At 32.4% G+C, this 14,208-nt stretch overlaps 1 protein-coding gene and 1 non-coding gene across 3 annotated transcripts in view; both read left to right on the top strand.

The window, feature by feature from the left end:
• gro (TLE family member transcriptional corepressor groucho) overlaps positions 1–10,538 on the top strand; it is a 43,663-nt gene extending 33,125 nt beyond the window's left edge. For both annotated transcript variants that reach the window (XM_089268317.1, XM_089268316.1), the window contains 4 exons: positions 7,888–8,244; positions 8,858–8,940; positions 9,404–9,584; positions 9,670–10,538. In XM_089268317.1, coding sequence (XP_089124443.1) covers positions 7,888–8,244; positions 8,858–8,940; positions 9,404–9,584; positions 9,670–9,777 — 729 coding nt within the window. In that variant the 3' untranslated portion in view covers positions 9,778–10,538. The remainder of the gene's footprint in view (positions 1–7,887; positions 8,245–8,857; positions 8,941–9,403; positions 9,585–9,669) is intronic.
• A 592-nt stretch (positions 10,539–11,130) lies between these two features.
• TRNAD-GUC (transfer RNA aspartic acid (anticodon GUC)) lies at positions 11,131–11,202 on the top strand. Its single transcript has one exon. It is a non-coding gene; the product is annotated as a tRNA-Asp (tRNA).
• The last annotated feature ends 3,006 nt before the right edge of the window (positions 11,203–14,208 follow it).

Below are 14,208 nucleotides of genomic sequence, written 5' to 3'. Positions count from 1 at the left end.
ATCTTATTAGCTTTGATGTAATAACTTCAATAATACTTGGTCAATATGTATGTGTGTACATAATGAAGGTTTTTTTTACTCTTACCAATTGAAAGTTGCTCTTTTAACGGGCTCTAAATCTTATCCTGTTGAAAGCTGTAAACACCTATTAATGTGGCTTTTAACAGACGCTAGCCTCAAATTAACTGGCAACACGTAAATGAGACTCACCTTAATAATAGGTTTTTCATCATCATCTTTTTCAGCCTCATCTTCATCTCTCCAAGAGAGGCTGAAAAAGAGAAGGTAAAAAAAGGCCTCTTGTCTGCAAAACGAAAGCACACAGAGTTACATGTATTTTCAAGCCGGTTTACCTTTCACTCATTCTCATCATCATTATCATCAATATGAGAGAGAGAAAACATTTTCTCTCCGTAAAACAAGAGGTGGAACCTACCTTTATGCATCATCTAACTTGTTACTCTTTTCATCCCTCTCTCTCTCCCTCCCATCATCATCCAAAAGTAAATTCATTCCCATCACGAAGTTTTTTTTTCTTCTTCTCTCGTTGATGCCTCAAGGCAAGATTTACACTGACTTGGTTACCTTTTTTTTATCCATTTCATGTTCATAAATTTACTTCTCAGTATTTACGATTCAATGCTTATTTACTTTCAATGTAAGCACACACAATATCTATGTTAGTATAAAATGTTCATTGTTTACTCTGGCCTTTTGTTGGGTTAAAGTTGAGTTAAAGTTGAGGCCAAGCAAGAAGAAGATGAAACCTGTGTAATTAGAGGTTTAGTGAGCAAATGAATGGCAAAGATGGATACCTTTATACGCCCAAATTTCGTGCACACTTCCGTTATCCCGAGTCTCTCTCTTACCTTTTGTTTTACCCAAGAAACATAAGAGGAAAAAATAATCACTTTTCACTCCCAGTGTCTATCCTCGGTAGCAGTTAAAATGTAATTCATTAGGATTGTCTTGAGTGACAGGATTCGCTTCTTTACCTTTTTTCACATTAAACATCAACAACATCATCTTCTCATGCTTTTCAACTTGCCTCAGGTTATAACCCAAGGTACCGCAACATTTATCATAATTGCTTCATTTTACTTGAAAACTCATTCCTATTATTACTCATTCACCTTGATGCTCATTATCCTCATCACCTTTACCTTCATCCCTTTACTCCATATGTAAACTATCCATTCCATTGGTTCCAACTGTTTATTGCAACCATTTAAACATTCATTTGTTGTTGTTGTTGTCAAGTTATACTTGTTGTTACAAGCCATTGTTACCTTGAAAAAGTTTCCTCCTTTGTCCTGTAAAAACCCTTTTCCGTTGCATTGGTTAATCATTTGTAAACCTGTCAAAAGGCTCATTCAAAGTTGACTACAGAAAATTCAACTCTTTGTGTCCATTTGCACCATTGATTTACATTATTACAATTTCCTCTATTAAATAAACACTAAAAAAACTCGACAAGTGAAACTACAATTTTGCGTTTTTTTGAGGTTTACATGATTGCCAATAAAAACCTTTTTTTCCCTTCACACTTATTCTGGTAAACATTTGTTACACTCATTTTGCAGGGTCATTTCACTCAAACATATCGAAGCCTTACAAATAATCTCACAAGAAGGCTCAAGATGAGAGCTAAAAAAAACTTTGATCTGATCAATCTTGCAACTCATTTCACGAGCAATAAAGTGTAAAGTCAATTGAACACAATTTTACGTCTAAAAATGGTCAAACAAGTTGTGCACAAAAAAGCTTGTTGTTAGCATAAAAAAGTCTGGTAAAGTCTGGTAAAAGGAAAAAATTTTGTGAAAAAAAGTTGTTCATGAATTACTTTACCTTTGATTTCATTGATTATTGTTATTTGATGCAAAAAAAAGATGAAAAGCAAAATCATCTTTACATAATCTTGCGAAAAGAAAAAAAAGTTAAACCTTGAAGACATTTTTTTCTTTCCTTTGAAAACCATTGAATCCATTCTTTTACTTCTCATGTTATGAGCCAATGTTGGCCTCTTGAAAAGTAGCTCAACATGCATTTTTGATGCTTCTCAAGATGAAGATGCAAAAAGATTGCAAAGATACCCAACTTTATCCTCTTATGTCAACTTTGATATTGTACTTTAAACTGTTTTAACCAATGAACAAAATCACTTTTGAAACTGAAAAACTAATTTCCAACTTTTGTCCATTTGTCCATATGATAAATTAATGAGTGCAAGATGAAAAGTTTTCATGTGTTTCTTGTTCCTCTTCCGTTTGAGATATTTGTTGAAATGATATTGAACAATTGGTGAAACGCATCATTGCGAGTTAATCATTATCATCATGAATGTTTCATTAGTGATAGTTGAACAATCATTGTAAATATTGAGGGTCATTTTTCCATCTCTTTGATTCTCCTCTGCCTTTCATTGAATCATTTTCTTCTTCTGTTGTTCAAAACCATTATTGTTGCTGAAAAGTACAATTGGTTTTAAGGTAAAAGTTTACTAAAAGCGAAACCTTATCTTTATGATTTAGATGATCATTATTATCGACAACAACGCTATCATTAGTTGTACCATAGGCCGTGAAAACATTACAAGTCAATGTACCATAATTGACGGAGCCTTTTCAAGTCCATAGAAGAAGAAAAAAATGCTCTTGAAAAAAATCGTTTAAATGCATTTGAATCTGCCCTTTATATCACATGCATTACTTTTGTGTTGTTACACACAAAACTAGTCAATACAAAAGCAACCAAAGTTAACCAAGATTAACATCTCACGATAAACTTTTTTTTTCATAAAATTTGAACCGTTCGATTGTTGAACACATTAACTGTTGATTGAATCTTTTGACCGTTTTTTCCTCATTGTATAATATATTTACTAGTAAATCTGTAAAAATAACTAATTCCCTGTGACCCAATCAAATACAATTGAGCAGTAAGAAAGTAAAGGTAAACATGGAGAGAAAGGTAAAGCTCTAGTTATCAGGAAGACTTTGCTTTTTTTGCAGGTAAATGATAATAAATGGATTGGTCATTGTTGACAGTTAGAAAAGCGTGAAGAAGAGGAGCAGAAAAAAAGAGGAGGAGAAGAAGAAAAGGGAAAAAGTCAGAAAAAAATGACGAAGAGAAGAGTGGAAGAGAAGATAATTTTAACAGATGAAAACTGGACCTTGAAGTTGTATTTGAAGAAAGTAGTTCAACAGATTTGTTACTTTGACAGAGAGTTGGGTCAACTTTTGCTCTACTCGGTAAACGGCTTTTGACACACATATCCATTTATTTGTATATTATTACAACCGCAACATCATCTATTTGCCCTTGGCTTTTCACTCTTCCCTTGCCTTTCACTGTAAACACATTATACTGGAACCAACAAAAGGCGTCTTTGTAACTATTTAAAGAGTGCAGCCTTTTCCCTTAACCCACCCCTGGACCCCTGCCTCCCTCTCCTCCTCTATCTTCCATTATCATCATCTCTCTCTCTCTTCACATCTTGCAACCTCTAAATACCCTTTGATATGTATATAAGGTTAGATTGTATTTATAAATTGTATTCACCAAACCTTGAAGTGCCTTGTTAACCATCCAAAAATGTTATCCATTGAAAGGCCAACATATAACAGCAACATGAACCACACACAGCTATAATAAATGATAATAATGCAAGATGATAATAAAATGATAATCACACAAAGAGAATCATATTTATGAGAATTGTTACCCTTGAATGTTGATTTTCAATCATTTTAAAACTCTTTCTCTTGTTACCTTTCAATTTGCGCCTTTAAACATCCATGGAAAAGGTGAAATGCTTAATCGCCCTTGACCCGAACAGGGCTCTTCTTACCAATTTGATACAGAAAAGTGTAGAGAAAGAAAGCAAAAGAAAGACTGAAAATGATTATTGATGATATTGCATTCAACTTGATGAGTATGCATGAAGTACATAATCAAATTGATTAGTACCTTTAACATCAATTGTTAACCTAATCAATTTAACCTTTCAATTTTCATCTCTATTCATTGCCAACTTTTCATTTACAACAACATTATTATAACATTACCATGACCATTATTGTTGCATCAATATTAATACCAATCATAATGATAAGGTTTACATTTCAATATCGATATTTTTTCCCTTCACTCGAAACACTTTTTCACATTCATTTCAATGTTGTCACAACAATACAAAATGCAAATAAAAGTGTAAAACTTGATATAAAGTACAAATAAATTAACCTTTGATATTTCATTAAATTTACTTTGAAACCAGAAAATTAAATCAACTGTAAATTGATTTCATTTCTGTTTGAAAACCCAATTTTATCCTTATCCAAGTTATTGAGCAAAAATGGTAAAAGTTTCCGTTGAAAAAGACTTTTGTTTTTTCACCAAAAAAAAAGGGAATCACATTTTACCTGATTCCTGGTAATGAGATTTGTAATGAAAGATGAAAATTGTTTTCTTACAAATCTCTCAATCTTTCATTTTTATGCATCAACAGCTATCAACATAAACAGTGTATACAAATAGACAAATGTTTAGCTTGTAAATTGAACTTGATTTGAATAGGATATTGAGTGGCAATGGCAAGAGCATTGGCTTACAGTACTTATATCAAGTTACCTTTACCTTGAAATATAATTCCCTTACCAAGTAACCAGAAATGATGATAATGATGAAAAGAAGAGAAGCAAAAAATTATCTCAAATTAACTGAAACATTATTTCTTTTACCTTACAATCAATTTTTTATCATTATCGTTGTTCCTCCTTAAAGATGATGACGATTAACTTGATCATCATCATCATCATCATTACTTGATATATAAAAAAGCAGAGCGATTGGGAGACAAATTGAGTAGACAATGAAAGAATGAAGAAAAAAAAAGAAATTGTTTAACCTTTTTTTCTTCTTCTTCTTTTCATTTTGTTTATTGTTGATGTTGATGCTGTTTGAGCAGTCACTTGAAATCGTAGGTAATCCTGGTTACGATTGACCTGTTCTTGACCTTACAGAAACTGTTTCAACTTGTTATTGCAACTTGATAATCATCAAGAGTCTCCCAGTCACTCTGTTCATTTTGATTGAATGTTCAATCAACCATTCAAAGCTAATTCTTCTTCTCTGGCAAAACATCAAAACCTTTTAATTGTAATCAAATTGTTCACATTCAACGTTATCATTACTTGCTCACCGCTCCTTTTCAATCTGGTAAAAAGCATCTCTCTCTTCATTCAATCTCCATCATCATCACCATCTTTATTTGTTTCAATTGAACCCTCAATAATTATCTTACCATCATAATCATAATCATTTTATCTTTATCTCAATCATTATCATTTTCATGGTGAAACTTTTCTTGCCTTTTCTATTTACCAAGTAAACGAGCAAAAAGCGAGAGTAACATGTTCATCCTTTTCCTCCTCTTTTTATCCCTTTTATTCCATCATGATATTCCAGTTGATGATTCTTCTCTCATCTTCTTTCATCCTTTTCTCTTGCAATAATGTTTTCTGATGATCATATCACAATTCAGGTTAACCTTTTTCCCTCTTCCCTGATGTTCATTTCCCTGAAAAAAAGTACAAAACTCTCTTAACTAGTAATCATTTTCATCCTAATCCTTCTCCTCATCAATTCTGTTCAACTTTTTTTTTCTTCTTCTCCTGTTAACTCAGCATTATTTTTCACTCTTTATCTTTCATCCATTTTTTTTCCTTCAACATCATTATCATCATTATCATAATCATTATCAACAACATCCAAGTCAAAATTAAAATGTTCACCAAATAGTTGTATATAAATGGCAAAATTATTACCAGTCCATCAATTTAATTATGAAAAGGCAAAAACTCATATAACATGAATCATCATCATTATCATGTTAGATTCAATTGTAGAGATAAAAACTCGGAAAATGTTTGTTAATGATTAAATGATTGGCTCAAGTTATAAACACGTTATAAGACGCAATATGAGTACCAATTTTGAAGCTTGAAACATAAGCAAAAGCCCTACAACCAAAAAGCTGCCACCAACAGAGCCATTTATTAGCCTAACCTTCATCTTAAAACATCTCCTCATCAACATCAACAATAACTTTCCTCTTGAAGGTCAACAAATGTTCCCATGTTTCATGAATACTCATTATTCAATTTCACATCGCCTTCCTCTTCCCTTGCTTACAAAAATTAACCAAAATCTCGAGTAAATTATATCATCTTGAAAAGTCGCATTTGCACACTTTTAATGCCAAGTAAACATTGACACCATTGCACTCCTTACTTGCCTTTCAAGGTAGCAAATCTAATCTCTTGACGCTTCCTCATTTCGCACACTCGCCAGTGGGAGGTTGCTATCTCATGATGCACGCGTTTTCGTGTCCATCAATTATCACTCTGTTGCTTCTGATTTGCCTGATTGGAAGCAGTTGCTTGAGAAAATCATTTTTACCCATTTACACAATTTATTAATCACTGATGACTCTTATCCGTGCCATTAGATTTGCTCTGCTCAAGATGAATGTTACAAAAAAAGACTCGACTCATTATCATGAATTTACCATGAAAGAGCAACTTGAACAACATGAGATTGTAATTGAAAAACGTGGAAAAATGTTTTTTTAAACCTTTTCTTGTTCAATTTGTTTCAAGTAAAAAAAGGTTAGTTGAAGTTTAATTTTCATATAAATGAGTTGCTCTTTTATTGCACTTGAACATTTGCACACTTGCTAATTGGATAAATATTATTAAATGCTGTTGATTTTACATTAAAACTGTTGCTATTGAGCGGCAATTTAACTGGTTACTGGAATATTTAATTGCTATCATGATGATGATGCAAAAAAATGAGGAAAAATGCTCAAAATTTCAAGTTATTCATTTTTATTAACTTGGGAAAATGGTGAAAACAACGAAAAAAAAGTTACACTAAATGTTAAGTGATGATGAATGTGATGTAGTTAAGTTGCTTTTTCAAATCAACAAAAAGCAAGGTTTTAAGTTGATAAAAAAGCTAACAAAAGTAATAAGCATTGATGTGTCTCTAATTGTGGTTGAATAATTCATTCAGGAAAATTGTTTCCAGGTTTTGTCTCAAGTTTGCGCTACTTTTCAACTCTCTTTTCTGGTCTTTGACTTTCTTCCTTCTCAATGACCTTTATCATCATAATCATCTTTCATTCACATAATCTCATCACTTTCTTGAGTATTTTGTTTTTACTTTTCTTTCTTTTTCTCATCCTTTTCTCATCTTCATCTCTGTTTGATTTGATTGCATTTCTTTTGCCTTTTATGAATTAATAAACACTTTCTTAATAAACTTGTGTTTCCTCATTATCTGATGATGATGATGATATCTTGTGTTAAACTGGCTTGTTTCAAGCTGTTAAAAGATTGTACAAAAGCGTTGATAATAATAATTTGTGTTGACTTCAACGAACCTTAAATCTCAAGCTTGTCACGTAATGAGAGCCAAGAAACTTGTCCTTGTTTATGCAACTATTGTTACCTTTTACTGTCTCTTTTTGTTGAGTGCAGGGTAAACCAAATGAGCGGCAAAATTGACAACATGCGTGTTTACAATTGAGCATTCTTGATGAGTGCAACATGACAACTCACTTTTCATCTGAACCACAAAATAATAATGCTAATAATGAAGATAATAACAAGCAAAAACAATCGAGCAAGCAAGCAAAACATGATTCGTGTTGTTGCTGTAATTGTTTTTAACTTGTATTACTGTCAACTCTTTTTGAAACTTTTTTTTGCCTTCTTTTTTCATTCAACCTTTAATTATTATTATTGAAGGGAAATTTGTCTTTTGTTGATTCACAATGATTAATTTTGTGCCATTTCCTTTTGTTGTTACCGTAAACAGGCGAGGGACAACTACATTAGATCTTGTAAATTGTTGCCCGATGGTCGAACCCTGATTGTTGGTGGTGAAGCCAATGCCATTTGCATCTGGGACTTGGGACAACAACCTAGAATCAAAGCCGAATTAACCTCAGCAGCACCAGCCTGTTATGCACTAGCCATTAGTCCAGACTCTAAAGTTTGCTTTAGCTGTTGCAGTGATGGTAACATTGCTGTCTGGGATCTTCATAATCACGCAATTGTCCGACAATTCACGGGTCACACTGATGGTGCTTCTTGTATCGATATAAGTTCAGACGGTAATAAACTATGGACTGGTGGTCTTGATAACACTGTTCGTGCTTGGGACCTTCGAGAGGTTTGTTCACTCTTCTTCCTACCCATTCCTCCTCACAAGATCTCTCAACTAACTAGAAAAATTTTCATTTCGATTTCCAAAAGTTAAGCTTTCACATGATTCTGCAAATTGTCTTTCGTTCATCTAGTCATGATTGATAGTTTCCCAAAACACACTAGAAACAAAATATCGATTAAATGGAAACTAGAAAAGCTTGCTTCTTTCAAATTATTTCATGGATAATTTGCTTTAACAAAAAAAATGATTTCTTAATATACATTTCAGCGATTTGTTCATCATTTGATGAACTGAAAGTGATTTGATTTGCAAACCTTGGGCATTTTCCTTGGTCAAGTGAATAAAGATTATTGATATAAAAAAATAGGAAATTGAATATTATTGAGTCTTTTTTTTCATGAATACAAAATGTTGCAAAAAAAGGAAAATGGTAAAAATTGAATTGCTAATAATGATTATCATTGAATGATTAAATTTTTCTCCCCTTTCACTTCTCTCACCATTACCAATCATTTTCATTAAATGTATTTTGTTGCGAGATCAATCAATCAAGCCTATCATTAACATGGATCCATCAATTAATAATGTCTTATTTTCATTCATTATCATTATCCAGGGTCGTCAACTTCAACTTCACGATTTCTCATCACAAATATTTTCACTTGGCTACTGTCCCACCGGTGACTGGTTAGCAGTTGGGTAAGTTGTCAATGAAGTGTCTCGAAACGTTGAACAAGATTGTTTTATCTGGTCTCAATTGAACACAATGAGGAACCCAAAAAAAGACAATAAAAAAATCGAAAAAAGAAAATTCAAGTTGCATGAAAATTGAGTTATGAAGTGAACAAATATTGAAAAGATTACAAATTGATAAGCATTACAAGTTGTTGCCATTAATTGTCACGATTAACATTGATAAACATAAAACATTTTGACTCTATTAATTGCAATAAAAATGACTTGTCAACATTAAACATCTTTAACCCCATTTGACAATCTTTTCATCCTCAACTTGACAAACTCGAGTAACAAAACTCATCTAAATAATAGATGTTCAATTGCTTCCCTCATCGATAAAACCATCTGAACATTTCATTGATTTTTTTTTTGTTTCCATTTTATCCACAAATTTATTGACTTCTTGTTTCTCACCCATTTACAGTATGGAAAGCAGTAATGTTGAAGTAATGCATTGCTCAAAGCTGGAAAAATATCAACTTCATCTTCATGATAGCTGCGTTTTATCACTTAAATTTGCTTACTGTGGCAAATGGTTTGTCAGCACTGGCAAAGACAACATGTTAAATGCCTGGAGAACACCTTATGGAGCTTCAATTTTCCAGGTAAAAAAAGCGCGAAGAGAATGAAAAATTTCATTCAAATGTTTATCTTTAACTAATCAACCTTTTTTTCACATCTTATTTACAGTCAAGGGAACAATCGTCTGTATTGAGTTGCGATATTTCCTCGGATGATAAATACATTGTTACTGGATCAGGAGACAAGAAAGCCACCGTCTATGAAGTTATTTATTGAAACGTTTTTTGCTTCGAAAGACCTGAACAAATGAAAAGGCCAAAAACACTTCGGGAGAGAAAAGGATTTAGAGCGGCAAGATTCACTTTTCTTGCTTGGTTCCCGGTTCCTGTAAACATTTTTCATGTTGATCATCATCGCCTATTTTGCGTTTTCCTCATCTTTCGTCTCTAAGTCGCTGCCTGATCTTGATCACCTTTTCATGCTTTTACCTGTCTAGGCGCAAAAGTCACACAAATGTACATCATTTTCGTCTCTATTAGTCTTGCTGATGTTAATGGTGGTGATGATTATGATGATGGTGATAATGATAATGATAATGAGTCTTTTCTCACTTCTATCATTTCAACCACTTTTAACTATCGCTTTGTTTCCTCTTTTTCAACTCATCATTTCCATCAAAAACTCGCCATTCACATTTCATCTCATATTTTGCGTGCAATAAACGTCAATTTTAATTCTTGCACGGTTATTTCATCAAAATAACTCTAAAAATACAAAACACTAAAACGCATGGTTCTACCAAAACAAAACATCAACCACAACTATAAATACATTAAATTAAACTTGAAAAACCACAACAACTGCATCTCAACAAAAAATAAAACATCAAGAATCACATTTGAATGTCACTTTTCAGTTCAAATCTTCACCCAACGTAAACTTCATTTTTTCTTAAATTAAACATACAAAAAACACGAATGAAAAAACATGAAATGTTCCCTTTCAAAACAAAAATCATTAAAAAATTGATTTAAAACAAACAAGAGTCTATTTTATTTCAAATATTAAGCTTTAGTGTCATTTCATTCAAGTCACTTCACTCACCTAATCACTATTCAAACTCTGATTAGATTATCTTCGTCATTTTCCCATTGAAGGACAATTGGCACTCAATCGAAGAGGTTACAATCACAAAATGAGTTTACAAATCTATCCAAATCAACACCAATCAATAGCATTCAACATTTCATATTTACCTCTTCAACACTCAACTCAAGTCACTTAACAGCTAAAGATCCGCCATCTATCAATACAACCACCAAACTAAATAAGCCAAACAGCGCCATCTCTTTAGAGCAATATTTACTCTTTTAAACTCTAATTAAAAAGTCAACAACAGATGGAGTTGCAAATAGACGTTATGACAACACTTAATTTTATTCAATTTACTTGAAACTAAACTAAACTAGCACGTCAGCACCAATAAGAATAGATATTTTAACTAACAAATTGAAAAAAATATGTCCAACAAAACATTTCCAGTTCATTTAGCTTCGAATAAAGAAAAAATTTAGCAAATTTATTAGTTAAGTTTATATAGCAATTTAATACTTTTCCTTCATGTGATCATCTCTGGTAGTATAGTGGTTAGTATCCTCGCCTGTCACGTGAGAGACCGGGGTTCGATTCCCCGCCAGAGAGATTTTTTTTTGCTTTTCTCTTGCTGTCTAATTATGATTACCTTTGAATTTCAATAAATCAATGACGCTTTGCATTCGTTGGGTAGCTTTTATTTTTAACTGTGTTAACAAATGAAATTAGTTAATGGATTTGTTTATGTTGCAACACAATTTACCATTTTGTTATTTTTCAATTTAAGCCTGGTAATTAAAGTTTATAAAGTTTACAGTTATAAATCAATTTTCAGCTTATTTAAGGTTGGCATTAAAGGTTTTCAATTTAAGCCATTTTAAGTGTACATTTTGGATCGGAATTTTTGGTTTAAGATTAAAGTTTGTTGCAAGATTTAGGCTTTGATTTTGAGTAGCAATTGAATGTTTAAATTTTGGTTTCCTTTGGTTTAAAGTGACAAATGAGTTTAGTTTTGCGCTTGTATTTTACATTAACTTTCAGGCTTTGGTTTTCCAGTATATTTTTAGTCTTTTCAATTTTAGGCGTTTTTTATTGCGGTTTTTTTCATCGTTAATTGATGTAAACTATGAGTTACAATGCGACTGCTGTTCTCGTTGCAATTAGCAGAGTGTGATGGATTCAAGTATAAGCATGTATATATTCATGTGAACATGTATTTGTCTGGCAAACGATCAATTGTATTATTAAATTGTATTGGCATTTAGCAGAGGTAAACTTCAAGAGTGTAAAGGATAAACCATAAAATGATTGGTATAAGAGTAAAGATGAAAATGAGTATTTTAAAGCGCCTTGAAAGTGCAGCATCGCCAACTTGATTGGTAGTCGTAATGTAAATTGAAATGATGATCCAAAGGAGAGCAATTAGTGAACCAAGAAATTCTCGGCCTTCCTCCGAGTCGACAATCAACAGATTGGTTGTGGGTGAAGATGAGGGCATCGACTGACTTTCAAAGGTACTATCAATCCAACCCTGAGTAGACACATTACTGGCAAACCTGATGAAATAATAGGCATGAAAAAGTGTCAACAAGGAGTAGAGAAGCGCACAAGATCGTATAAACGCCTGGTAAACATAATGATAAGTAATGGTCACACTAAAGGCTTGAACAGTAGACATAAGAGTGGGCACAAGATAGACGGAACCCCAAAAATACCAATCAGGATCATTGTGTTGAACAAAGGTGGCCAAGGCAAAAAAGATCATCATGATTATGTTGATGAAACGCGAAAATATTGTCATGTCTGCGGTACAAATTGAAGCACAAATTGAACGACAATTTTCTTAATTTCAGTGGATTAGCAAGTCAATGATAAACTGTTTAAACAATCAGATAAGTGATACTGGTTGCCAGTGGGAAACAATTGAAAATAAATCATTTCTTGCTTGCCTCTTTGATTCGTGTGCCAAAGTTGATTGTCAAAAGTCATTTAACATTTCAATTTACTTGGTTCGTCTTTGATTGATTAGCAGCAAATTTACAAGTCAAGTCATTTAACAAGCAACCGATGAAGCAAATTTAAATGTAAATCAATTCCATTCAATATATTGTTCGTTTATCTTTTTCGATCCAATCAATGGTGATTTGCGTGAATTGACCATTTCCGATGTTAACCATTTGCTGGACTTTGATTCAATTGGCGTGTTAATTTGTACCAATTATCATCAACATTTTGTTGACTTCAATAAAAGTCAATTTTGACAGTTGACTGTTCAACTCTGTTTACAAAGCTCATAATTTACAAGACCTTTAATTGTGATAATTGTGTCACTGATTTGCCATCACTAAACGCTGCTTGTAATTGATTGATTAAAATTACATTGTAATTGACGGTTAACTTTCCGTTTTCCTGTTTTAATCCGATTGTTGGGTCTGTCACTTTAATCATCACCATTTGCACCAATTTCAATCTCTTGATTAACTTTAATCTGTGGCAAACAATTGATGGTTCAATGTGATGTACATTAAATCAATTGATTGATTGCTCAGTTTGTCTGATTTTCTTATCCATTTTTCCGTTTTCTCTCTACTCTTCAACTTAAACAACTTATAGCAATGTTTGTAGATTGAGTTGTTTAGGTGAGAAACATCAAAAATTGATTTACACATTTAATTGTTAAAGATTGTTTTATTGTTTGTTAAATAATGGCAATCTTGTTCATCTTCATCGATGACAGTCAATTGCCATTAATTTCAATTTCATTGTAGCTTAGTTTTGCATAGTCATCAGTGTTTACAGGTCACAATGGCAGACTTTTTTGCGTTGTTTCATCTTTTGTGACAATTGTCCCACATTTGTCATCGACTGTTGCCAAACCATTGTTTCAATGTTTGACAATCTGTTAAAATTTATTCAATAGTTGAGCTTTTTGAATTTAATTTTATTCAATTTGTTTCATTGGACCTTGACGATTGTTGTTAACTGCTTGTTTTGGTCTGCGTCATTTAATAATTGGTAAGAATCAGGTTTAAACAAGATTGACGCTAAGTGATATTGATTTTTTTAAAGAATCAAGTTTGATTTTATTCAAGAGAAGACAAATTCAAGTTTTCAACATGGTGTCATCATGCTTAGTTGCTCCAATCATAGCATTGAAAATTCCATTGGTTATGAATCCTGTTGAATGTAAAATATTAATAAATCTTAATTTTGTGACACTTTGTGGCAAAATTAACAGCAAGTCTTAGTTTGATGATTTGTCCCGTTTCTCATTTCTCATTGTCTATTACTGAGCTTGTCTGGTTAATTGTTTAGTCATCAACAATCATGATATGGAACGGCTTTAAATTCCTTTTGATGCAGTCAACTTGAAATCATCTTTTTCTTGAAAAAACAGCCAACGTTGAATGAAGTCTCAATGATTAACCATGAAGTGAAAGTTTAGAGATTTTTACTCCAATCTATTGAACACTGCGCTACATTAAACAAAAAGTCAAGTAATCAAGTCTCTTCTTTATAATTCATTATGAGTGAATACCATTCAATGTTGTTCAATATGTTCCGCTTCTGTAATATTTCCCATTTTCATTGATCTTCATTTGGGCTGAAAGGATT

Source organism: Tetranychus urticae, chromosome 2 (assembly GCF_039701765.1).
Source record: "Tetranychus urticae isolate SD_2017Ah chromosome 2, NJAU_TeUrti_SD_1.0, whole genome shotgun sequence".
NCBI classification, from domain to species: Eukaryota; Metazoa; Arthropoda; class Arachnida; order Trombidiformes; family Tetranychidae; genus Tetranychus; species Tetranychus urticae.
The sequence above is the reverse complement of the archived record's forward strand: the minus strand, read 5'-3'. Positions and strand labels throughout refer to the sequence as shown.